Source organism: Sinohyriopsis cumingii, chromosome 8 (assembly GCF_028554795.1).
Source record: "Sinohyriopsis cumingii isolate HCF-2022 chromosome 8, ASM2855479v2, whole genome shotgun sequence".
Taxonomy (NCBI): domain Eukaryota; kingdom Metazoa; phylum Mollusca; class Bivalvia; order Unionida; family Unionidae; genus Sinohyriopsis; species Sinohyriopsis cumingii.
Window position 1 is genome coordinate 61495557 of NC_142968.1, and position 26942 is coordinate 61522498.

General features: G+C 34.6%; 1 protein-coding gene across 3 annotated transcripts in view; it reads right to left on the reverse strand.

Annotated features, from left to right (window-relative positions):
• Positions 1 to 26942, reverse strand: part of LOC149793662 (uncharacterized) — a 76865-nt gene that overhangs the window by 25048 nt on the left and 24875 nt on the right. For 2 of the 3 annotated variants that reach the window (XM_089967648.1, XM_089967646.1), the window contains 4 exons: positions 15587 to 15691; positions 14593 to 14655; positions 9881 to 10303; positions 5656 to 5718 (listed from right to left, as the gene is read on the reverse strand). In XM_089967648.1, the coding sequence (XP_089823774.1) occupies positions 5656 to 5718; positions 9881 to 10303; positions 14593 to 14655; positions 15587 to 15691 (654 nt within the window). The remainder of the gene's footprint in view (positions 1 to 5655; positions 5719 to 9880; positions 10304 to 14592; positions 14656 to 15586; positions 15692 to 26942) is intronic. The other variant, XM_089967647.1, reaches the window with a different exon arrangement.

Here is a 26942-nt window from a genome sequence, read left to right on the forward strand (position 1 = left end):
ACATAAACTACCTTAATTTAACCAACTCATTCATAATTGTGATCAAAGACAGCAAGGCAACCAAGCGAAATGAATACTTCGCAAAATAAAAAGCTTGGTTTCACAGATACGGACCATTGTGGGCAAGTAAGTTTCAGAGAATTCCTGAACTGGCACTTAAAAGATATCATCAAGGATGATAAGAAGTTTCACTATCACTTCCAATGAAATCACGACATCAATACTGCACAGTGTGACCCAGCTACAGCGTGCTCCATTATAACACATATTCGGATATAACACAGTCGTGGCGTGGCTCCCGAAATTTCATATACTTGTATTTTTCTTGTGCACAAAAAATTCTTTCTTAAAAAGTACAAAAAAAAAAAAAAAAACATAAAAAGTTTGTTATCATTTTGGGGAAGAGATTGAGTATGAATAATACAAGACAAAGTGGCTTGGATCCTGAAATTTTAATGTATTTTTCTCGTACATGAAAAAGTATTTTTCTTCTCAAAAGTACGGAAAAAAACAGCATAAAAAGTTTATTCTGGGATCGCGTAGGTCTTTACCAATGTCACAAACTTGGATTGTTTTTCCTTATTGGCTGCAAAACATACCATGCGGCTTTTTTTTTATTGGCGACACTGTTGGCTGTTTACACTTTTATATACAAACATTGGTTTGGAGTGCAGAAAATTGGAGGCCCCATGAAAGGAAGCCGCAAACTGGATATAAAATGCATTGAAATTTATCTATTGTTACATAAACAAATTCTTTGTCCATACTGACCAACCATTTAAATAGTGCATTTTTATATCATAATCCACTTATCTTGACATCTAGAATGAGTTCTATATGTTGTGAAATATCCGTTTTTTTGTTGTTGACATTTCTGTAATGGAGATTAAATAGACGAGGGATTGTCTCATAATATATCTTTCATCGGATGTTTGGCCACTTGCTAGTAATTAATATATTTACAAAGACTGATATTTGTATGTGGATGGTAATTAAAATTCCTTTTCTTTTGACTCAGAATTAAATCCTTCAGAACACTCACATTTTCTGTAATAATCCCTGTCATCAGAATACCTGCGCCTTTATTGTTTGTTGAACCTTTTTCAGAAGCATATGTGGAAGGCAGCATCATGCTGCTACCACAAATTTAAAAAATAAAATTAAAAAAAATACATTTACTTATTGGATTATTCAATAGGCATGGAGGGACAGTAACTAGAATAGTCCAAATGACGGCCAATTTCTTTTTAAAAATGTACCTAGATAAAATAGTCTCCTGAAATTTCAAAGTTAACAGATTACCTCTGAAGCACTGACCGTTATGAAAACGTACTCAGCATATGGAAATAGATACCAGTCTCAATCATTTAATACAATTATTTGATGTTGCCACCACAATAAGAAATGGGCATTTGTTTGGTTCTCCAATGACCTTTAGCGGTGACTTCAATACCGCATGCACCCTTTGTCAAAGAAAGCTGACTACAATCTTTCAATAATAGCAAAGAACTTTTCTTCAAAGGAAGTCAGTTAACTTAAATAACTTAAATAAAAGTGATGGAATCTGATAGATTTTTGCATTTTCCAACGTGACTGGAACATGTTAACTGTGCTGTGAAAGTTTCGTTTTTGTAGGGAAAAAGTTTGTGCTTATGAATGCTACCAATGGTGGCTTAAAACGCAAACTAACTTTTACCGACTTGGAATGTATTGAAATGTAAATGTGCTTCGTCATTTGTTATGTGATTATGCTGTTTTTCCAGTAATTCAGACCAATATGACCTGTTACAAAATTATTTAATATTTTAAAGCCGTGTGTGTGCATATTTTTGATGGAATCACTTGTATTATGGATTCAATGTATATGATGAGGTTCACAGGTGAATACACGGTGTTGGTAATCTTTTCATGCTATACATTAAACATTTATATATAAACAAGATTCATGTATATGTACCAATTCATAATTCTCTAAATAAACTATTATATATGTCTTCTCTGTTTTCACTACAGGTGTATTTCTCATTTAATATGCATCAATTTAAGATGTGTGATGACGTATTTTACCGCCTGCATTTATTACTTACACCCCCTACAATTTCTTGGGGTACATTTTCTTCAGCTAACTGACCTGGTTGCTTATAACACGGTTCGGTCTATAACGTGGTAGGGTTCTATGGCTCCCAACTGCCGTGTTATAGCAGGGTCACACTGTACTAACTGAACAATACAAAATTTGAGTTTTGAGATAGATGATTGTCTAACAAAATAAATGTCACTAGTTATTTTAAAAGAGGAAACTTGCTTGGTGGTGTATCAACAGTTAGTCTAGTTCCCTGCTACTTGGACTCCTGACTTTGCAGGATAATGTTACACACCACTCTGGGAACCAGACTAATCAACAAAACAAAAGGCAGTGACATAATACACAGATGTTTTCACATACACGTGCTGATTGTTTAAAACAAAAAGGAACGATCTTTCACATGCTGGATATTTTGAAAATAAATGTTATTTATACAGATAAACGAACATCTTCATTAGAAAAAGCGAGTTATTAACAATTATTATCAATGTGATTGCAAAACGAGGATTCAGTCATTAAACAGCCCAGTTCCCTACACCCACACCCACCCGCAGTTTTCTCAAAGTATAGCTAAGATGATTTTTTTAATTTTTGGAGGTCCCTCGGTAACTCGTGCTCTCGCTTATAGTGCGGTCTATGTTTGTGAACCCGTTGTGTGCAAGTTATCGAAGGAGAGGTGTAGCTGCCTGAAAGACAGTATGCATATATGTAGGAGCACTGTATGGCACAAGAGAAAAATTGTTGCTATATTGTGCCAACAAAAAATTAAGTATGACAACTGTAAAAATGAATGGTTTTGGAACATACAATTAATACAGTATTTCCAACACTGATTTCTCCTGCTTCTTACTGTAGATGAATTTGTATGCCAGAGAGTGGAATGTATCTTGGTTTATGAGTGTACATGATTTAGTAAATGGACTTAAAGACCACATCATTTGTGTAATTAATATAATTACAGAATGCTTTGGTAGTATACTCAGAAGCAATTTTGTTCATCCCGAATAAAATGCTGGTTCATTTGGCTCAAAACAGAGGCTTTCTGAGGGGAAAGTTCTAAATGTACCCAAAGTTGTACCAGATCTAGCATGTGGAGGTAGGATTTACAGGCTGATCCATGCACATTGGAGCCATTGTCAAGTTTAGTTGTTACTAATGAGCTATCTAACCAGCAGGACCTTCCAGTCTTCTCTCTAATATGTTTTGCAACAATTCTTTAACATCTGACACTGATATGTCTATTATGGAGAAGGAAAGTTAATAATGGTAAAAAAATAAGCCATACAAAAGTGATCTTCTCCACAATATGAATAAGACAAACATCAAAATAAAGCTATGGATAATCATGAATTAAAAATACACTGCTCCCTCGATAACTCACGTACAACAAGGTCCAAAAACATTGACCGCACTGTAAGTGAGGGCATGAATTATCGAGGAACATCCAAAACAATATGAAATGTTGCCATCCTCGCTGGAACTAGAGAAAACCACAAAGGTGGGGGGGGGGCAAACTGATGTTAAATGGCTGAATAATCATTTTTAAGTCACATTGGGAATCATTTTCAATAAACTGCTTTTTCTAATGAAGTTATCTGTTTTGTGCAAAAACAAAAAGACCTTTATTTTCAAGATGCCCAACCACTGAGAGATCATTAACAATATTCCAACTAGTTTCAACAACTATCACGTGTACGCGAAAACATTGAGTATTACATCACTGCTTTAAGTTGTTGTTGAGTAGCCTGGTTCCCTGATCTGTATGCTCCCTGCTTTGCTCTCTACGATAGTGGAATGCAAAGCATGGGGCATACTAATCAGGGAACCAGACTACTTATTGATTCAAATTCATAATCAAACCAGATTCCTTTTATAAAAAACAAAACAACAAAAATAAAAAAAACACAACAAAAAACAAAAAACGGAACACATAGTTTGTGAAACACCTGTTATTGTCGAGCTGTTTATTAAGATGGTCTACATCAAATGATAAGATAGCTCTTGTGTACAAAAGGGGCATGGAAACAGCTGAAAATACTAATATTGCAAAGGCATGGAAATTAGGTTACAGTTACAAAGTCTTATAAATGCTGAAATCCTCTATTTAACATGCATCTGTAAAGCAATTTTCATGGGTGGAGGTAGAATATTAACAGGTGTAACAAATATATGAGTAAAAAGACAGAAATCACTCAAATGTGAAAACTGGGTCAGTGACATGCTTTTTTGTGTGGCTGTTTAGCTCTCCTTGAGATGCCTTCAGTCATCAATTTCTCGAGTGTTGGTGAAATAAGGTGCAAGGTATTAGTGGCATAAGCAACAGAAAACTTAACATACAGGAATCACTTTAGCATCAACATTAGGTCACAAGAATTGTTTGGCTGGATGCAACTAGCCAAATTTTATGTGTAGGTTAAACAGGGTTCAAGATGTATTGTATGTCATATAACTCTTCACAACTTTTCATACACATGATCCATAAAAGTCATAATCTTTTGTACTAATCTTCTGTATGCATGTCAAATTTAAACTGAAATGTTCAACTGGTTAGAGAATTAGAATATAAATATATATTGGCTAGGGATGTCATATCATGGTATCAAGAGACTGCACTGCTAAACACTAGATTATTACTTTGTATATTGTGTATTTCTGGCAGTTCAGGCTTGTAACTGACATAATGTTTGTTTTTCAATTTTAGATTTTCTCAGAATATGTGAAACATGGTTGGATGGATTGAGATAAACTGACAAAAAAAGATCAACATTCAAATCCAAAAGAATTCTCAATTGCATAAAGCTCATCTACACCACTAGGGTAATGCATGTACCAATGTTTCAGAATATCTTCAATAGTCTTGGTGTCAGATCACTCACTCCAACATCTTTCTATTATAGTTACAGAAATTATCTGAAAGCATATTCTCACACATAGTCCACATGCCATTAGATGCTGAACTAATACTTTCTGGTGGCACATGAACATGCTGCAAGCTTCGGGGCTAAATATTTAAAGCACAACAATCCTTCATATGCTGTGACTGTCTTTTAAACCACAACTATAAACACAAGTTTCTTTTCATAACATTGACACCGTGAATCAAAGAGAAAAAAACAGTTGCCAGGAACATGTAGGAAATAGTGCTCTTTCGAAAAGAAAGAAACTGTCAAAAATTAAATTTCTTTAAACATACCACTTACATTCATATAATTGTTGGCATCCATATTACAAAAATTCCAGCATGTCAATATTTTACATCTATATGATATTCCTGTGATAAAATATGGAATTCCTTCTTTGTGCTACTTTCTTTTTATATTTTGCTGGGTAAAATTAACAGTTTCGAAATCATGAACCAGTTTACCAGTAAACATCACACAGACTTCTAACACTTGTCATATGATACAAATTGTAACTTAAGTCAGTATTATTTATGTGATCCCTGAGATAACTTCAAGATTTAACAACAGTGCAGTTAAGCTCATATATACAGGGTTGATGAGAATGATGGCCATACATGTCTATATTATAATGGAACCCCTTAAAATGTAACAAAAGGATAAGTTTACCTGACAATTGGGTAGGATTACAATCAGCTGCCTCCTTCTCTTTTAACATGGGAACAGTTTCATCTGAAGAAAAAAAAAAAGACTAAATGTCATTTGTAAACTGACATACCTGATTAATGAAACATAAAATGAGCAATTATCACAAAACTGTTGTTTTTCTGATTCTGTTTTCTTCCTTTGACAAAAAGGAACAAGAAAGAAGCATGGAAGTGGACCTGGCTAGTAGTTGCCAGAATGACAGTACACATATATGTAGGAGCACTATACGGCATAGGAGAAATTTTTTTACTATATTGTGCCAAAAAAACATAAAGTACGAAAACTGTAAAAATGAATGGTCATGAGTGTACATGGTTTAATAAATGGACCTAAAGACCACATCATTTGTGTAATTATAGGATGCTTTGGTAGTATATTCAAAGGAAATTTTGTTCATCTTTTATGGAGAAGGTAAGTTAGTTATGGTAAAAAAAATATGCCATACAAATGTGGTCTCCTCCACATTATGAATAATACAAACATCAAAATAAAGCTATGGATCATCATGATTTTGAAATAACTGGCAGATGTACACTGAGTTTTAGATGTCAAAAATTTGAAACCATTCTCTTCTGCCCATTTCTTAACTCTGTTTAAGCGTATCTGCAGTTGTCAGTCAATAGTATGTGCACTCATACTGACAACAAAGCTTGCCTTTCAAACAACAACAAACAATTAATTTTCAATTTGAATTTCAAAAAATATGATGATATCAATACTAGGTTGTATAGACAATGCACTCTTTCAAGGCAAGTCAACACCAAGATAATACAGTTCATTCCACAAAGCATCACACATTTTATTTCATCTGTAACTCCGTAAATTATCAGATCAACGTCATTAAATGTATAAAAAATTTGTTGCACATGATATATTTAAAATGAATTAGCTACTTTTAGCTACATTAAATGACACTGACATGAAAATTTCAGTTACAGATAGTATAAAATTCAAAAATGCTGTGTGGAACAAACTACAGTGTAATTGCATTCCAACATCATCAATGTCAGTCACCAGCTGAGTCCATATACAATTAACAACTTTGGTTCAGAGTTCACTTATCAAGTAAACAGTTCAAATGTTTCCATGCTTGGTGTGAGGGAAAGCCTTCAACTTCAGCATGGCTAGATCATATAACTTACAGTCATCTATAAACAGAAACTGACAAAATTCCAAACCAAGCACAGCCCCCAGCAAACAAATACTTGGTTATTAATTTGTTTTGAAAAAAAGTAATAAACGTACCAGTGGTATAAAAAAAAACCCATAAAGCCCAGTATTTCTTTTTAATGAATTTGGTCATTTGCTTTGCCATGATTACAAATTCTTCAACGAACTGGAATGAAGCCAAAAGTGACTGCTAGAATTAACGTTTATGAAACAGTAAAAGAAGTGCTTTCATTTATATTGCTTTAACTTAAATTGAATATCAAAGCCTTGCAATCCGTCAAAGTGATACACTGCCTCTAGAGCTGCCAACCCTCATGATTTTGGCGTGAATTTCAAAACTTTTTTCAACGATTCACAGATTCATAGATTCATGCCGCAAGCAAAATATTCATGAATTCTCCAATTCTCAATTATTTTAAGTCTTTAATAAAATAAATGATTCCCCATTAAGCACTAGTCGTGATAGTGGCAGTTGCCAAAACGGTCCGGTACTGCTGGTTGCAATTTTAGTAGAACTACAGCCGATTGGTAAAGTTGGCCCCGTAGCAAGCATTTTAGCCTATTTTAATCTATATGTATAAGAGTAGTTTTACAAATGCTTTTGAAAGAAACTGGGACCTAACCAGAATTTTGTTCCACGTAAGCGTCACCAACACTGATTTGAAGTACCATTCGGCATTGCACGTAAGATCTTGCAAATGGCTTCACCACCAAGGAAAAGAAATGTATTGCTCAAAAAAATAAGAAAAGGTAAGTTTGATTTCGAATTGGCCATGCATTCTGCCTTTAAACACTGAAATACATCATGCTTTTTACACAGTGTGCCACAAATTTTATTATTGGGCATGGAGGCAGAGACGGTGTGCGGAAGCACATCGGTTGCAAAAAACACGTAGAAGTTGGAAAAATAAAGAATTCGCAGATTTCAGCTCTGGAATATTTTAAGATATCAAAGGAAGACCTGCAAGCTACCAGCGCTGAAGCATTATTTGTGAGTTTTCTTGTTGAACACACTCTATCTTTATCAGCTGGAGACCATGCTAAACATTTGTTCCGATAAATGTTCCCGGACTCGAAGATCACTTCCAAATTTTTCAGTGGAAGAACCAAAAGTGCTGCAGCTCCTGTACATTCCTTACAGCAACAAAGACAGTGAAGGAGTATTTTCTCAAGTGAGGAAAAGTAAGGGATTTTAGGACCTCCTTAGGTGCAGAAAATATGTCAGCAATTTTAGTCACCAAGATCAACCAGCAGGCAAGAAGTCTGAACTGTTTTGAAAACAAATTTACGATCTTGCAGTTGAGGAAGTTCAAGTCTGCCACAGTATCATGTCTTGATAAATAATCACAAGAACAAGTGAAGTTTAGTAAAACCATAATAAATAGAAATGCACATATATTTTTGCATATATGTAGTGTTTTAGTTTTATATTGCGATCTTGATATAGTGTAGTAATGACGGTCAGAGTGGATGGAGTTAGTGTTATGGTATGTTTCACTAATTCATGTCCAAATTCACTAATTTTTATCCCTATTTTCACTAACTGCAAGCCCGGAAGGTTGGCAGCTTTGTGCCTCTCCTTCTGGTGCTGTGTTGTTGCTAATGGTCACAGGTCAAAGTTGGCAGGGATATATGACTAAAACTGAATGAATGGAACAAGTTGGCTTCTTACAGAATTTGATGTTGAAACAGTTAACTTGAAAGACTTTAAACACATTTTACAGGTTTTTGGTACATAAATACTGACAGCATCATCTTTTTTCTGGAACAGACACAATGTATCAGTAAAAACCGGCATACCAGTGTAAAGGAACCTCTGATGATCAACAAAAGTGATTGATTTTCAGTTACATTTTGCTACTAGTTAAAGTCAACACTAACAAAAGAAAATACATTTTAAAAAAGTAAAGTCCTACATGTACATGTACTTAAACTGGCCTAGAGTTTGGTTAGCACGAGAAAACTATTCCCTTGCTGAGGCAAAAGGATGAAGCTATTCACAACAAAATAAAAACAACTTAGAACCACTGACATTGTTACAGTAACTTAAGTCTTGTAAAAATGTGTGACTTGTTACTTAATCTCATTCAAAAGACCTCCAATCTTTTTTCTTTTTGCAATCTGGCATGACTGACTTATTTTTATTTAGCATTAGAAATGCCATTTGTTTTTAAAAACAAAACTCCTCATTTTTGGTACTTTAGATGCATAATCATTGTTCTGCAGTTGATTTGTCAACTAAACCCTGATATCTCAGGACCCGTTTATGTCAACAATCTTTTAACACCCCAAATGTGATAGAGATAACCAAGTTTTGATTGTAATTCAAATCCATTACCTATTAGTTGTGAGCCAGACATAATGAAAAAGCCATTATCTACATAATGTAAATATTGTCACAACAACCAACTCATTTAGATACAACAATAGTTTCATCAGTTTATGATCATGACCAAGTTTGACTGGTTCAAATAAAATTGGGCCAATGATAGTGAAGACATGACAACCAGCTGAAAATACCAATACTGCGACCACAGCAGTTAGGTTACAGTGACCAAGTTTTGGTAAGGCTGATATACTCTTTAATATGTATCTGCCATGCCATTGTCATGGGCAGAAGTAAAACAAGTATAACAAATCAATTGGTGAAAAGACAAAAGTCAATCAAGCATGAGAATTGGGTCAGTGAGATCTGTTTTTGGTGTGGCTCAGTTCCTCTCTTTGAAATGCATTAAAATATTAATTTCCTGGGTATTGGGGAAATAGGGTGCAAGATATTGGGTACATAAGCAACAGAAATCTAAACAAACATAAGAAAACATTTGATCATTAACATTCACAATCTGATACACACAAATGCAAAGTGATTCACTGTATGTATCTAACATTAAATGAAATGTAAAAGCATGTCTTCTATACAGTAATGGTCATAAAAGGACTATACCAAAACTTTATTGCTGATAAAACACATGCAATAATTCAAGAATCTTTAATAATGGAAAAAGTATTAATTTACTGAATGAGTGAGTAGGCGTGGAATCTGATTTCTCCTTCACTTCTACAGTAGGTGTAAACTCTGGTTTCCCCTTCACTCCTACAGTAGGTGTAGACTCTGGTTGCTCCTTCACTTCTACAGTAGGTGTAGACTCTGGTTGCTCCTTCACTTCTACAGTAGGTGTAGTCTCTGGTTCCTCCATCACTTCTACAGTAGGTGTAGACTCTGGCTCCTCCAGCACTTCTACAGTAGGTGTAGACTCTGGTTCCTCCATCACTTCTACAGTAGGTGTAGACTCTGGTTCCTCCATCACTTCTACAGTAGGTGTAGACTCTGGTTCCTCCACCACTTCTACAGTAGGCGTAGACTCTGGTTCTTCCATCACTTCTACAGTAGGTGTAGACTCTGGTTCCTCCACCACTTCTAAAAAGTTAAGAGCTTCCTCTGGAGAAATGTAAGATAAAATGTCATTTGTATTTTTACAGATCTACCAGATCATTCAGACATAAAATCACAAAATAACATAAAGAAGCTGGTTGCCTGCTCCATTATTTTACTCTAACAAAAACCAGCATGACATAAGTAAGGAAGAGACCTGCCCCTGTATGATAACAAGAGCCAACAGAGGACAGCACAGCTGCATATACAGAATGGACAACTGATAATATTTAACAAAGAACAAACTGATCCAATTTACAATAAAATTCTAGTTTCATTCTCAGAACAAACTGAACTTCTCCTTTACAAAACAGATTTCTAAGTAAGTGTAAACATAACAGCATTCCTACAAAAAACCTAACTTGCCTAATAGACAAAAGAAAGTTTCTACAGAAATTTTAAGAATTATTATGCATCAGTGAATTGGGCAGTACAGATAAAGCACTCATTCAACAGGGATTTACAAGATTACTCTCTTATCATAATAAATAAATGGAATGTTATTATAAATTATATACATATGTCTATTAAGTGAGCAGTGCACAAGACACTAATCCCCCCAAAACACTTTGAGCGAGGACAATGAAGTAGGAAATATTGGACACAGAGACTTAATTGTGGAATGATGATGTCATAATTTCATGGAGAATCCACACCAAGAAGCAAGTAATCTTGCCCAAGCCTAAGAAATTGTCTTCAATTAGTATCTCATTCACGGTCACTGATGCATAAATGTTGGATGAGGTAATACTCAACACAAGGGGCTGTAGACCATGCCCCAGGTATAAGAAGTCAGTGAAGTGTGAAATGTTAACCATGATGACCTTCCTTTCAAATGATTTAGATTTCTCCAATTCTGCATTCATATACCAAAAACTACATATCCCTCTAACAGTGCCTGAATAAAACGACCTAAAGTAATGCAAAGCTTAAGATATTTTCTGGTAGACTGGAATTCTCTTACCAAACAAGATTTCCTTGAACAGACTGATGATCTATTGTGTGAAAAGAATTTCCAGGAATCCAACTGATTTAAACAAAGACCATATCTTTCTTTTAGCTATCAAGTGTTGAGACTATCTCCAGTGTTCTTCTGCTATAACAAAATTTTCAACTGAGCTGCTGTGGTACATATATTGGATGTCAGCTTGTCACCATTTTCATTTAGGTCAAAGCAGACATTATTAGAAGTCTTTTGATGACAACCTCTTGTCATAATGGTCATCCATTCTGGTGGATAACAGGATTTTTTGATGGTTATCATGGCAGATATATTGGATGTATAACTGGCACCATTTTCATTGAGGTTCAGCTTAGTACATAAGAAATATATTGGTGAAAACTCCATGCTGACAGGAGTAGAGATAACAATATTTTCAAGATATATAACCATCCTGCAATAACAAGATTTTCAAGACGTCTGCTGTGGTGGCCATACTGGACATCAGATCAGTACCATTTTTGTTTAAGATCAACTGGAAATCAGACAACCTAGACATCATCAGAAATCTTTTAGTGAAAGCCCCATTGTGATATGACCACCAATTCAGAAAGAACAGCAATAATAAGATTTTCAAGATGGCTGTCATGGTAGCCATAATGGATGTCATATTGACACCACTTTCATTTAGGGCCAACTATACCATGGAATAAATGTGTCTGCAAAGTAAAATAAATTCTAAATGACGAAAATGTAACATGTGCTAAATTGTAACATTGTTTCCTTTAACAATCTAGCTATCCCAGTAAGGGAAAAGAAGTGTTTATATCAAGGGTTTAAGATAGTTACATGGATTAAACATTTTTGACATCCAAGCCAAATGACATAAATAGTAATGTTGAATATTTCTCTCTCTCTCTCTCTCTATATACATATATATATATATATATATATATATATATATATATATATATATATATATATATTCGACTTTACCTGGGCTGAAAAACAAAAATGGGAGATGACATGCATATCGAGTTAAACAAAATAAGCCAGAAAATAATATTACATACTCTGTCTGTACCTTCGTAGACACTTAAGTAGGTGTGAAATATTCCTAATCACACATGCACTCTTCAAGCAAGAGACTTCAAACTTGAGTCATTGATGGGGATATGATTGTACTTTATCTGCCAAACTTTTCAGCACCTTTGGGCATTCCCCTGTGAAAAGGTCTAGGAATTATGGTATCCAAAAGGGGTATTCTTATATCCTTGAAACAAAAATGGCTTTCTTAAACATACCAAAAGTGTTTCATGATTAAACGATGTAATTAAAATGTGTAAAACAGATTATTTATATTGATTTTGTACCATACGGATCTCAGGATAACCTTCACTCATGAGTGCTTACTGCTGCCATAATAACCATGTAAGAGAGACTGACAGATGAAATTTGTGTTCAAGGTCAAAAAGTATAACATTATATCGACACATATCTACTGTAACGCATTCTGAAAGTCATTTGCTAACATTTGAGTATGTAATGCTAAGATGAAGAAGAAGAATAATTTCACAATCATGTTTCTGATATTCTCTGGGGTTTCCTTCCAGTTGCTTGATGTTTTATTTTCAGAGAGAGAGAGGGAGAGAGCCATCAAATCCTCACAAAAATCATTTTTTCAACTGTTTCAAGACACTATGTCTAAACCTCTAATTCCCCATTAAATTCATGGGTCAGATACTCCCTTAGTCAGACCAATGAGTTTACCTAATACACACAACATCTGATGGGTAAGATTTAATACTTAAATTTCATAGCGTGACCTACTTATTCTGCTATAAAGTTTCACTACCCTGGGAAACTAGCTTCTGACCTACTTATTCACCTGAAATATTTCACTACCCTAGGCCTGCCAACCCTTAAAAAAAACATTCTGAGTAAGTCAGTCAAATTTTTTCCATAAATTGGACCTATTTTCAAAAAGGTGGAACAAAATATCATGTGCCAATACTGTCAAGCTGGAAAACATGCACTGAAAAGTCCTAATATTTTATTCAGGACTGACAGCCAAGGCAAACATCGCGTTCATTTCAAAAGTTGGTAAATTTTACTTGAACCTTAATTACTTCCAGTACAGTTTCACAAACTGCAGTTCCAAACGCTATGGAGCTCAATGGTGGCTTCATGTCTCAACTTGATGTAATCCATAACAAAATAAAATATCTGCATCTTTCCCGCCAAGTGACGTACTCAAATCAACATGATATACACTAAATGTAACTGTTCCTTCCTGCTTTCTTCCCCAAGAATCTAAATGTTCCATTTCATTCGTCTGTTCTACAACAATTTTTTAAGAGGTTTATTATCCCTTTCTTTCTTACCTGTCGCTTGTAGGATGCCATTTGACAAATAAAAAATTAATAAAACTAATAAGCAAAAGCCTGATCATGCAGACAGTTTTAGCACAAAATATGTGCAGTTTAAAGCATCTAAAGTACCATAGTAAAGTTAGTCTGTTCCCTAACTAACTCTACTGAATAGAACATGAAGCTCTGTTCCAAATCAAATACAGACATGATATTATCCAGAGTTTACTGTAAACAATCATACTTCCGTAACTTATCCTTTTATTCCATAAGTCTGTACTGACAAATATACTCCCTAGGGAATGTATCTATTCCATGGGTACTCAGAAACTATTGAGATTTCAAGAACTATTTACATCCTACTCAATACACAAAATGAATACTCATATTTCAGCATGCTACTATTGACCCCCAACGTCTATTCTTATTCATAAAGCTCCAGAGATGGAAGTGGTTTCACAACTGGGAAAGCCAGGTGATCAGAGAATTAAAGTTCTCTAAATATTTATCTTGGATACTTAACAGATAACCACGAAAATGAATTATCATTTGACAGGGAATTAGAAAAACAAAGTATAATTTTCATGATTTTAATATTATTTTTTATGCAGATTTTGATTCAAGGTCTTTAAATTTTCTGGCTTTAAAAGTTGATGAATGATTGCTTCACTAAATCAATGTTCATTAAAATAAAATGCACAATATTTTTTATGAAGACTGGAGAAAGCTTTCAGTATTTATCAAAGGTTAATACAATTAAAAAAAATATATAATAAAGCAGTTGGGGGGGTGTATTCTACTGTACATGATATATTCTATTTTGCTTGTGCTTTAGGAAACTCAAAACACTGATGAAATTCAATATATTTTTATATGTTGTGCATCAAATTCATTTATCACATATCAAACTAATTTCCCCTCATATTTGTGAATTAAAGAGATTATGGTACACGTTTGTTTTAGAAAAACAATAAATAAAACTGTACCTTGTGTATTCACATGACCGCTCAGCGTGGATTTATTTTTTCTATTGTGACACACTGTTATCCCTGGAATAATATGAAACAAAATGTAAATGCACACATGTAAACAGACAGATAGGCAGTGAAAAATTTAAATGTGAAAGAAAGAAAAGTTTCAAAAGGTTAGTGGTAAGCTCAAAGTGCCTCAGGAATCCATATTCTTCTACACTGACAATAATAATGCCATCTTTTTTACAGACTGTAGATGCTACAGATCTTCATATATAAAAGTTTTAAATATTATTATCCAAACAGTTTTCCTTGGACAAAATTAAATATCATCTGTCTTCATTCTCATCCATAATCCATGACAGTCCACAATTTGTTAAGTTTTATTACGAAACACTTCGATCAATTAGCGGTGAAATCCTCATCAAAAGTTTCAGATAATGATACTATACTGATAACTTTCACACATGTATCATTCATGAACCATAACTATTTGAACACTCAAATGTGGACATTTGTGAACAACTGGCACACTAAAGGTTTACACAACGTACACAACAGCCAAAGCTTTGCCTTACACACATTTGGTAAAATTAATACCTGCTGCCCATACTGGAAACTTACAGCAAATATAAGATTATTATTTCTCTCTCTCTTTCACAAGAAAGCATGTTTGATCAAATAAAACATTAATAGCACATGATATTACATTTTAGTGAGTTCAATGTGAACTATCCATTGATGGAAAATATAAATTCTTTATTATATATAGAATTTGAACCCAATATCGGCATGTTTGTTGACAATAGTTTCTGCCTGTAAATGCAGTGAACTGCCAATGCTGTATTGAGCTGTCTAGGTATGGATTGAAAATACCTGAACTTTGAATTCACCAAAAACTTCAATCAAGTTATTTTCAACTTTAAATGAAAGCAAATAAAACTGGCATTGAGGTAAATAAAATCCTTAAATTATAAAATTTGTGTATATGAAAGGAAAGATATCTTACATGACTTGATTTTAGTCCAATAAAAAATCGACATGATTACTAGTATTAATGGGATTATTACAAGTGTCAGAAGGACCAACAGGTTACTGTCAAACTTGTCTGGAGCTGAAAAAGACAAAATAGCTTGGTTAATTTTATAAAAATTAGATCAATTTCGTATACTAACAAAGAACTCATCAGTCACTGCTTGGAAGATTGAACAGTGATAATAAACAAAAGTGTACAGATGTTAAAAAGGGTTACACATTGCAAAAAGTGCTTATTCATTGTCAAAGTTTCGTGCCAATCATGACCATCAAATATTCTACACATTCAACACGACAACATTGATTTATGTGGCATTCATATTTAAAAACGATGAAATTGTTTGGCAAGCATTTTTGTTTTCAAGTTCTTCTTCCAGAAATGATACAAGTCTCCCACTTCAAATATTGTTCTTGTGTATGAAATATTTTCATAATCTACCAGTAATAAACAACACCTGTAATGTACATAAGGATTTTAAATTAAAATATAAACAATATGCAAGTGATAAAAGTGGATTAGATAGCAAGCTACCCTTTCCCCATTTGTCACCTCATAGGGATTGAACATTGGAAAGAAATGGTGGGAAAAAAGCATCAGTAGCCACTTGCTGACTCGCTGGAATTTAAAAGCACAGGTCCACCCAATTAAAGACGCTAACATTACCAGCTGTGACATAAATAGCATAGGTTTGATTGAGGCAGAAAAAATTATACAAAAAATGAAAAGAAATTTTATATGAACCTTTATCAAATTTCAAAGGATGAGACACTGTGCTAATCTATAACCTGCCTATGGGATTTAGAAAGGCTTGAATGAAAACAAATAAAATAGACTATATCTTAATAAATAATTATAATTTTCCTTCAAAAGTATTAGTTTTGTTGTTTCTGGATCAAGCCAAGAGGTTTTGTGTGAGAGAAAAAATTACAGATGAGGAGTCAACTTGGCATATCCTCACTTTGTAGAAATGGTAACCATGTCTTCCACGTAAAGTTTTTCCATTTATGGACATATGAACAAAACCAACTGTAAACTCATCAAATAGTCAGCAGGAAGTGCAAGAAGGAACCCTGAATAAACTCTTCCGTGAAGACTGTCAACACAATTCATAAATACAGTGTGACCCCGCTATAGCATGCTCCATTATAACATGAATTCAGATATAACATGATTGTGGTGTGGCTCCCGAAATTTTATATATTTTTTTGTACATGTTTCAAATTACGAGAAATAATGTGTAAAATGTTTATTATCATTTTGGGGAAGAAATCACATACGAGTTTGAATATAACACGATCATAGTATGGCTCCTGAAAATTTGTATATTTGTTCGTTCATGAAAAACAAAAACAACTCAAAGCACAAAATCTAATGTGAAAAAGTACATGATCATTTTGGGGAAGAGATCATACATGAATTCATAACATGGCTCACATGATTTTACAATAATTTCACCAACTTCCTGAATAAGTTCAAAAAAAAGATTAGCTTAGTTTTAAAAGAAAGTCAGCTGATTAAAAATATGAATAATAAATTTAGCAAGTCTTCTCCATTTTTCTTCTGTGCATTCTCATCCAATTTTGTAACTCAAATAATTATGTTAATTGCTAATCATCAGAGTTAATCTCACTAATAAAGGTTGTTCAAACAATGGGACAATGATTTATAAAAAATAAAAATAAAATTAAAAAAAATGACACAGCTGCCAACACTTGCATTGTGTTGTAATTAATTGTCCTGCAGTCAGCTGACCAGTGATTATTATTCTGCATCTCCAATAAAAAATGACCTAGTTGTTCCTTTAATGACAATTATTCTTGCTCTCTTAGTTCAAACAAATAGGTCAAAGTGTTAATCATCGGGTATTTACAGTGGATAACGGGAAACAGAATGTAAAGTTTTAACTGTTCAAGTGTGAAGTCCTGGGCAGAACTAAATCCAAAGCTGAAAAAATGCAATTAGATTCAAAATTTAGTGTTAACAAGTAAAGCAAACAATGTGGTGGTCAAGACTTCTTACCCAAATTTATATATTAGATTACTGTACTGATATCAGCTCAATCAACCATCATACATATCTGCTGTAAAAAAATCTTATGGACTGAAGTGTCAACAGCCCTGGTCATTGTCACGCATGTCAATTCCACCTCCATCTTAACTCTTTTATTCTCTAGCTTCAAGTCATTCACACATACACAGTAAACTGTCCTGCCAGTGTTAACACTGATTGGAACAAACCATTTAAGTTATAGGGGTTGTGGGATTGGCTAGTATAATCAAATATTCTATTCTATGATGTTTGCTTATAAACAAAATTTTTCAATGAATACTGGGTTAACTTATTTTTTCTTCTGTTCTTTAGAGAATGACTCAACATTTTTTTAAGGAACTTGCTCTAAACTACAGTCGAAAGGTTTACTCCCTGACTGGGTTCAGGCACTTTATGTGTACAGTACACACATACACCTGTTGAATTCTCATCACTCAGCTCAGAGAGTTTACACAAAAGCATTATGAGGTCAATACCTTTGATCTTCCATGTGAATTTTCAGCCATGTAAATGTGCTTTTTTATGGAATTACTATTATGGATAAAAACAGATTCAACTGGTGAGTACACCTACACAACTATTTATGCTTATGTTGCAGATTTTGTATACATACAAATAAATATTAAATAAGGGCTGTTCCAGTAAAACATATATCCCCCCCCCCCGGGGACAGCACTTCAAAAAAACTTCTGTAGGAGGATGTGTTTCGGACTATTTTGATTCTGACAGTGGAAGGTTGGTTAGGAAAACAACTTCTGTTGTGGGTTGTGCTAACAAAATGAGAAATCGCTAGTGGGGTTGTCAGAAAGAAGATAATAATAAAAAATGAATATATAATTTAAATTGCATCTACCCTCTCCTAGCGGTCTAACGTGAATAAAACATTGGGTCAGATAATGCGTACTTTTAAAGCAGTGATACACGTTCGGGAAATTACGTCAACGCAGCGGATATAAAAAAAGTGCTTTGCGCAGTATGCAATTTTTATTAAACTTTAAAATTTAACTTTAAAAGTGCATTTCGCGACGTAATTGGCGCTGTTGCAGCTGTCTCACATCGCTTGATGCAACATCCAGATATTTGGATACTTCGGTTCGACATGAATGGCTGTTAAACTAAATCTGATTCGTTCTTTGGCCCAGGAACAAGCATTTTATGGAGTTTTAGCCTTATTTTCATCGTGGAAGTTTTACAAATGCGTGTTTCCAATAAGGGCCACACAGGAAACCAAAATGGTTGAATCACAACATGGTATGTCTTCAGACGGAAGTTTTCGTCGGCAAATACTGGCTGGTGATAGCTATGATGACAATGAATTTCATGTATATCGGGCTGTTGGACATTGGAAAAATTTCACTGGAAATACCAGAGTGTGATTTTGAGCCTAAAATTTATGTTGAGTGCGAGTCCGATGTACGTGTTGGATGGACAATATACCGGTTACATTTATTAAATATACCCATGTCTAAACAAGCAGACTATGGGAATGTTGGACTTAAAACCCTAATACAGCATTATGGAAGAGAAAAATATGGCATAAGAGGCAGCAAAACACTGATTCAAGGAAGTGAATCTTTGGCAGGGTTCATGTTAGTGAAAACTGACAGAGGTCTCGGAAACGCTTATAATCACGTGTATTTGGACGCCAATTTTTTTTATTTAGGTGGGCGGTAAAATTCAAGTCTTGCCAGTCCTGCTTCAGTCACCTGTATAGTGGAAAAATGTGTTGATCAGTTAGCTGTGATGATATTTACAATGACAGAATTTAGTGGCCGACCCCCCCCCCACCATCACCATTATAAGAGTACATCAAAAGAACATGCTGCAATAGCTAAGCGGCGAGATCAAAGGCTTTGACTGGCAGCTGGGTGGGAAAATATACTGATATTTACAGTACTTGAATTCAGAGGCAGAAATACCCAGAGATGTACATGTGGTCATTTATAACAGTACATCAAAATAAACAACTTCAGCTTTCATTCTTGTGTTCATTTCCGAGTGTACCTGTATAGTGGGAAAATGTGTTGATCAGTTAGCTGTGATGATATTTACAATGACAGAATTTAGTGGTTGAACGCCCCACCCCCCACCCCCGTCGTCACCATTATAAGAGTACATCAAAAGAACATGGCTGCAATAGCTAAGCAGCGAGATCAAAGGCTTTGACTGGCAGCTGGGTGGGAAAATTTACTGATATTTACAGTGCTTGAATTCAGAGGCAGAAATACCCAGAGATGTACATGTGGTCATTTATAACAGTACATCAAATAAACAACTTTAGCTTTCATTCTTGTGTTCTTTTCTGAGTGTAACGGAATAAGCAGTGCACGTGACCTCGGAATCATGACATGTTGAGACTCACTCTGATGGACAAGCAAGAGCTATGTCAATGTTTTAAAGAATGTAGAAATTAAACTCTAAACCAAAATGGGAGCCATGGACACTTAGTTTTAAAATCCTAATGAGACCTCTGGTTCAAAACTTTTCTTTTTGGGACAGAGATATCCAAGAGAGAATACCCATGGGGCCATACATGTGAGATGTTGAAAATTGCACAATCATAAAGAACAGTAACTTGTTCAAGCTAGTTATGCATATGCGTTTCAGACAGCAGGCAAGGAAAGGAGTTCACAGCACAGAATAATATTTGTACACCAAAGAGAAGGATCATATTAAATTCAAAAACAATTAACAGATTTATGCTCGTAGGGAACATCAGAGAATCCCCATACAACATAATTAAGTTTGTGTAGATTTCAAGTTGGCAGAACCACTGAGCAACAAAAGAAGAGAAAGACAAACTTTTGTATCATGCAGATGTATGACCAAATGATGTACATGCTCTCTATGTGCAAAAATTAAATGACATTAAACATAAGAGACTGACTGACCTGTGTAAACTCGAAGCAAGATGGATAAAAATTTGTCCTGTTTGTGTTTGGTTCTTCCTATGTATATTTTGATCATGGTGGTATTTTCTGCAGACCTTTTGGCACTTAGTTCCAAGCCATCATTTGGTATTTGTATTGCAAAATGGATAACTAAAAAATGTATATTATCTAGTACAATACATTTTTAAGCATTATCATTAACTGATGATGAAATTGATGGAAAAATACTTGATGCCCTTTACTACACTACTAATCTGTTCATCATGATTCTTTTTGTCTTACCATTAGTCTTACTGGTACCAGTGCTTTTAATAAAATTGTAACTTCTATTTTCTTGCAATCTAAATAATTGTAATGATGTGTTATTGTCAAAAGGTAAAATGTGCTTAGTGTTGTAAAATCTAAAACTATTAATTAGCAAGGGACTAAAGTAAAAAGTGGACAGAAATTACTGCCATATTACAATGCTGTTAGAAACAACAGAATAGTTGTACAAGATGTATTTTGCACAAAGTTGTAGAACTAGTGATTGTATTGTCACCACATATTCTACTTAAATAATTATATTGTTATTTCTTATATTCGTATCAGTATTTTCCCAGTGGTAGTAATTTTCTGATCTGATGATCATTCCTTGTGCAATTTTTACACATCAAGATCTCACTGTATCATTAAAAAACAACGTAATCTGCACCAAATTGAGTTGTTTGAGAAGAAATTAACTTTTTTAACCCAAAAATCACTGAAGCTATGAGTCTCACATTAAATAACATTTGAAGTAGCCACGATAGCAGTTTAGGATGCAACTGTACCAATTTCACCTTTGGTATATCCAAAACTTGAATGTGATGGAGGAACACTATGAGCTCCAAAATAAATACATCAATTTTAGAACCTGTTCATTGACTATGAATCAAGTATCCGAGTTCAACTGAATTGCTAAAAGAAATTTAATTCTTTTGACAACATCATAATTAGCTGTCAGTTATGGAGTAAGCCTATAGTCTTTATGCCATCCCAACCAAGACCCCACCAAAACTACATGACCATGCCCAATGACCTCACAGTAATAATCGCTATACAACTAGAGATGACATCTCTTCGAGAATTTTGATTTCAGTAGAGCTGTAACAGAGTGGAACAGTAAGAAATAGTGACAGATATTTAAGTGTTAGGGAGATATTTAACAATGGCTATTCCCACCACCACCACTTCCTCATTGGAGATCACACACACACACAAAACTTAGAGTACATCCTGAAATCCTGTCAGCATCCCTGCAGGAGATAATTTGACTATTCAATTTTTTTGGTATCTCGTTATCCGATGGTATTTCTGTTAATTGAACATTATCTTACGTTGTGTTCAGTCAGCATGGTCGAAAAAGGCTTACAACCATTGAGAGTTGTTTAAGGACTCACATCACTACAGATGTGAAAGAACGAGAACCATACTAAGAATCAGTGAAGATAAAATAGAGTATATATGTGTTTGACTGTCTGTGATTGGTTGATAATGAAAGTAAGTTTTAGTAAAAGCAATCGTTTGAGAGCTTGTCCTACTTGTAACTGAAAAAAGTGAGGGACATTGTTTTATTAACATAATTTCCATCCCTTTACAGCCCCGAGTTTGGACGACTCATTACTGAAATCAGCAGCTGACACTTTGGTACAGTATTGAAAGCACACATTTCAAATTTGTATAGATCCAGAAAATGGTGGGGCTGTTATGTTTTTTTCTTCTTCACAAAAGCTGTCATCATAGATGTGTCTATACTAATATAAATTTGATCATAAGCACTCAAAATTTAAAGTTACTGAATTTTAATATCGTGGTGTTTGCACAAATTTACAGTGGGAACTGAATTAGTGCAGAGTCCTGAACTCTCGAGTTTTGTGCAGAAATATGGAATCCAAGCAGAATACATCCAGAAATGTAGAGGTTTTAAATCCTGGATTTAGTCTCCCCATTGTGTTTCACACTGATATGCATATTCACAGAACATTTGTATAGAAGTAGGAAAAGTGAGAAATTTAGATACATATCATAAACAAGACAAACAGTATGTGGGGAAGGACAAGATCATAAGAACAGGCTGGAATGGAGAAGTATAATAAAAACAATAATGAGTAGAAGTGTGCCTCTTTTTCTTTTGTGTGCAACATTATTTTCTCAGCTTCAGTAAGAAATTTCATCAAAAGGAAGACAATAAAGGGTATACAGTTAACTAAACCAATATAAATTTAGCTACTTAAAAGCTGTATCAAATTGATTTTAATCTTCTGGTCTGTTTTTTTCCATTCTGATGATATGTCCACTGAATCAGTATGGTTGGAAAAAATATTTGGCAAATTTAAAAAATTAAAAAACTTTTGGCAGATTATAATTATACTTCTGCCTGAGAGAGTGTGAATAATTTTATTTCTTGGTTTGTTGATTGTGGTTGTTGCTCAATTCAAATTCATTATTGAAAAACATTGATGCATTCTCATACTTTGTTACAAATATTTATTACAGATGCATATCATCAGATATTGGTGAATATAGCTTGAATAAGTTATAAGTTCTAGTTGGAACAATGAACATTGTTAAGAGAAAATCTAAGTGAGCTAAAATGTAAACCTTTCAGCAGTGTGTGATGCAGGATTGCTCAAGACTTTTCCATCTCGTATGCTCACCATGAAAAATTCATTTACACCTACTGATGATGACTTTTAGGTAACTGTCAGAAAGGCATAATTGACGATATTCTAAGGTCTGCAAAAATAACTTTAGTCAAACTCGTACTGCTGTGGCAAAAATGACAGACTAGTACCTTTGCTGCTGTGGCCACGGTTGATTAGTTGGTTGATTCAGTGTGGTTTGATTTTGGGTTTTTTGGTGATTTCTTTTAAATAATATATTAGGTGGAGGAAGAACCCCGAAAGACCACCAACCTAAATTGGTTGATCTGTGACACAAACTCACTCTGTGAGATGTTTAAGTGATGTAAAGCAAGCACCTTAGTACACTTGGGCACATGGAGCCTCTGCTGATTTAATGTTTATCTCCAACAGCTGAAGTCCTTTAGACATGAGATCTCCGGGGTTTCAGTAGATCATTATGGCCTTTACACCATTTTCAGATGAAGAGAATCTATATATGGCAGCTAGTTTTACTGCTGAAGAAAATCAAAGTCCTTTTGAGACACCAAACACCACTTATGTAGAACCACTGACCTTCCACAAGTAACTGGCAACATTCTCATTTACATTTTGGAGGCAAGTAATCACATGACAAGCATTTTGTACCACGGCCATGGAAGCCCCTCAGATCTGTATCACAAGACAAGCATCTTATACCACTCTGCCATGAAAGCCCCTCAGGCCAAAGGTATAAGTCTCATATGAAAGACTAGAAGTGGAAGATAGAACCTGTGACAACTGGATTGAAAGTGCAGAATGTTACTGCTAGGCCATCTGTGACGATTATGATGCTGTTGACAATACAGTTAACTGCAATGACATTGATTTTATGAGTGCTCTAGGAAAAATGATTCTTTGACTTTCATCCATTTTTTTAAATCTATGATATACAAATGTTTGACTTGCTATATTTTTTAATCACTTTATATTAGTCTTGCAACAAGGCGTAAAAGTAAGACATCGGTAACTGAAAAAGATGTTCTTACAAGAAATGATATAGTGCAAAAGTAGACAAATGATGCAACATCACTTCCACAGGCATCATTGCTTTTTTTCTTCTGACAAATCATATAAGTTTACCAAAACATTTATTGGAAAAAATAATAACAATGAATCATAGAATCTGACCACACATTTAAAGCAATACAATATTTAACTATTATTCTAATCAAAAGCAGTATGCCTGAGAACAAAGAAAAATAGCAAGACATATTGATCACTTTAGGAAACACAGAGTTTAGTAAGGATACAAATTCATGATTTCTGTATTAGAATAGAAATATCTATTATAAAATCTGTATTCATGGATGTTAAATTAGTAGGTATTAAGGGACTGATCAATGACATCTACTTATAATAAGCCACCATGAAAATCTGTGATTTCACAGTATCAGAGACATACTTGGCTGACAGACAAACAAACAAAAGGACAAAAGACTGATTATAATGAATGAATACAAAAAAAATGTGCAGTAGATTATATGATGTATATGAATTCAGTAGATTACCTCCAGCCAGCTGTCATTTAAATCGCTTCTGTCCCCAACCCAATATTAAAATCACTTCTACCGCCCACTAACCCATAGCCAGAAATGATGTTAAAAAATGTACTTCTGTAGGGGACAGTGTTTCTTGATTAAAAAACATCTGACGTGAATCATAATTTTTTTAAACTGCTTCTGTTGCGGGTTGGTTGAATTTGAAAGTGCCTTCCCCCCGGGGGGTATATGTTTTACTGGAACAGCCCTAACTATTATAAGCACTTTTTGTTTAATCTGGAACAATTAGATAGCCTGAAAATCACGAAAGTCTAAGGTCCAGAACTATTATTTTTATCTGGACCTGTCATATGTCAGCAGGACCTTTAATGTTTCTTATTTGCTCTTACAAATTGAAGAAAAAGTTCCTTTTAATCCTGAGTCATAAAAGTTCACCAAAGCAAGCATAAGTCAATCAATAGTGTGAGACTGGGATGTACAATTTTTATTGGAATTTGGCAAGTTTAGCATGCAATATGTGGATCACAGACTATGCTTGATCTTCATCAGTCAAATATTTGTCTGTTCTCAACCACAGTTAACTAATCATCAAGAGTATCAGTTTACAACATCTTCTAAATGGATGACACTGAGTTTGTCTACCTATGAATTTATCCAACTTCTGACAAAATTACATTAACAGTCATGGTTGAACATCTTTCCTCAACTCCATAGCCTGTTCCCTGAAGGCACCAGCACAAAGTAATTATTTAATCTTCTGACGCATTCATTTAGTTATATATTCCCATCTTTCATTTATGTTAATGCACAGTAACAAATATCTGCATGACTGACATAGCTTTTGGACCAGTCCTTGGCTTATGCAGATCTGAGCAGCTCAAATGGTGCTGCAACAGTGAGTTAAAAGTGAAATCTTCAAGCCCTATGATATGAACAAGCAAATTTGCCCACTTTTGATTAGCACAGTTCATTTTAGATACCATTTCTGAGCCTTTATGTTGCTCTGTAGATGCCTGTGCTTTACAGTAGTGAAGCGAGCAAGATAAATAGAGGATGTAAGATTAAGGTCTGATTCCAAATGAATGGAGGCTTTTCTTTACAATGATGGCAGGTGCTGTCATGTGTGAAACCAAACCTTCAGGAGAAGTAAATATGGCACTGAACTGACCGAGTCTGCCTCACCAACTTTCCTATATTTTTATGAAAGATCAGAAAAGGACAAGTTGAGCATAACAACTTCCTGAAAGATGGCAGATGGTAGAGAGAAAAACTGGGTCATGAACAATCTGTCTGTAAAAGTATCCTAGAAAGCCATGTTAAAATGTCATGGGAGTTGCCTGTGGGAAAGGAAAGATCTGTTCACACATGGGTTCTCAAACTGCATTTCAAAACAATGTAGTCAGTGATTGAAAAGATTTGGGTAGGTGTTTGAATGCCAGCCAGTTTCTCTGGACCAGAAGGAAAATTTAGAGGCAACCAATGCTAGGGTAGTCAGGTGGCAAAAGCTGTATATTAACCGCTTCAATCAATGCATGTTTATGGACAGAGTCCAACTGATAAAGGAAGATAAGATTCTGAGCTTGAACCTTCAACCACAGAAGAGTGGAATGAGAGGTGCTTCCTGTGATGAATGGGATGAAGAGCCAGTGGAATGATGAATAAAATCTGTGGCCCTGCCATGCTGGGACATGGCTCTCATCTCTCTGCATTCACCCATTCAATCATCTATGGACATAGAGTTCAGGAATCATTTGTTGACATAGTCTGAACAATGGTACAATAGTGTGGGAGCCAATCACGGACCTGTCCAATACCAGTTTGATATTGGGTAGCAGGAGACGATACACAGATTCCAGTGATTTTATTAAATCCTAGAAATATTTTACTAACCATAACATTTTAAAATTTTCAAATCACATGAGCAGGGGTTCTATAGTAGGATCCTCTTAGAATCTCAGCGCAGTAGTAACTAAAACTTCAAGTCTAAATTTTCTCAAAATAAAAGATCTCAAACAGTGAACAAAATAATCACATTTGCCATTCAAAGCTCTTTCAGCGAAACAGAAAGGAAAATACCCATAAATTAAATCTGTATGCAGTCAGTAACCCCAATATTAACAATTCAGCTGGCAGAGAGTCTGAGTTTCCTCTCACTTTTCACTCCTCATTTTAGATACTTTAACATTTTTGCTGTCAAAATATCTAA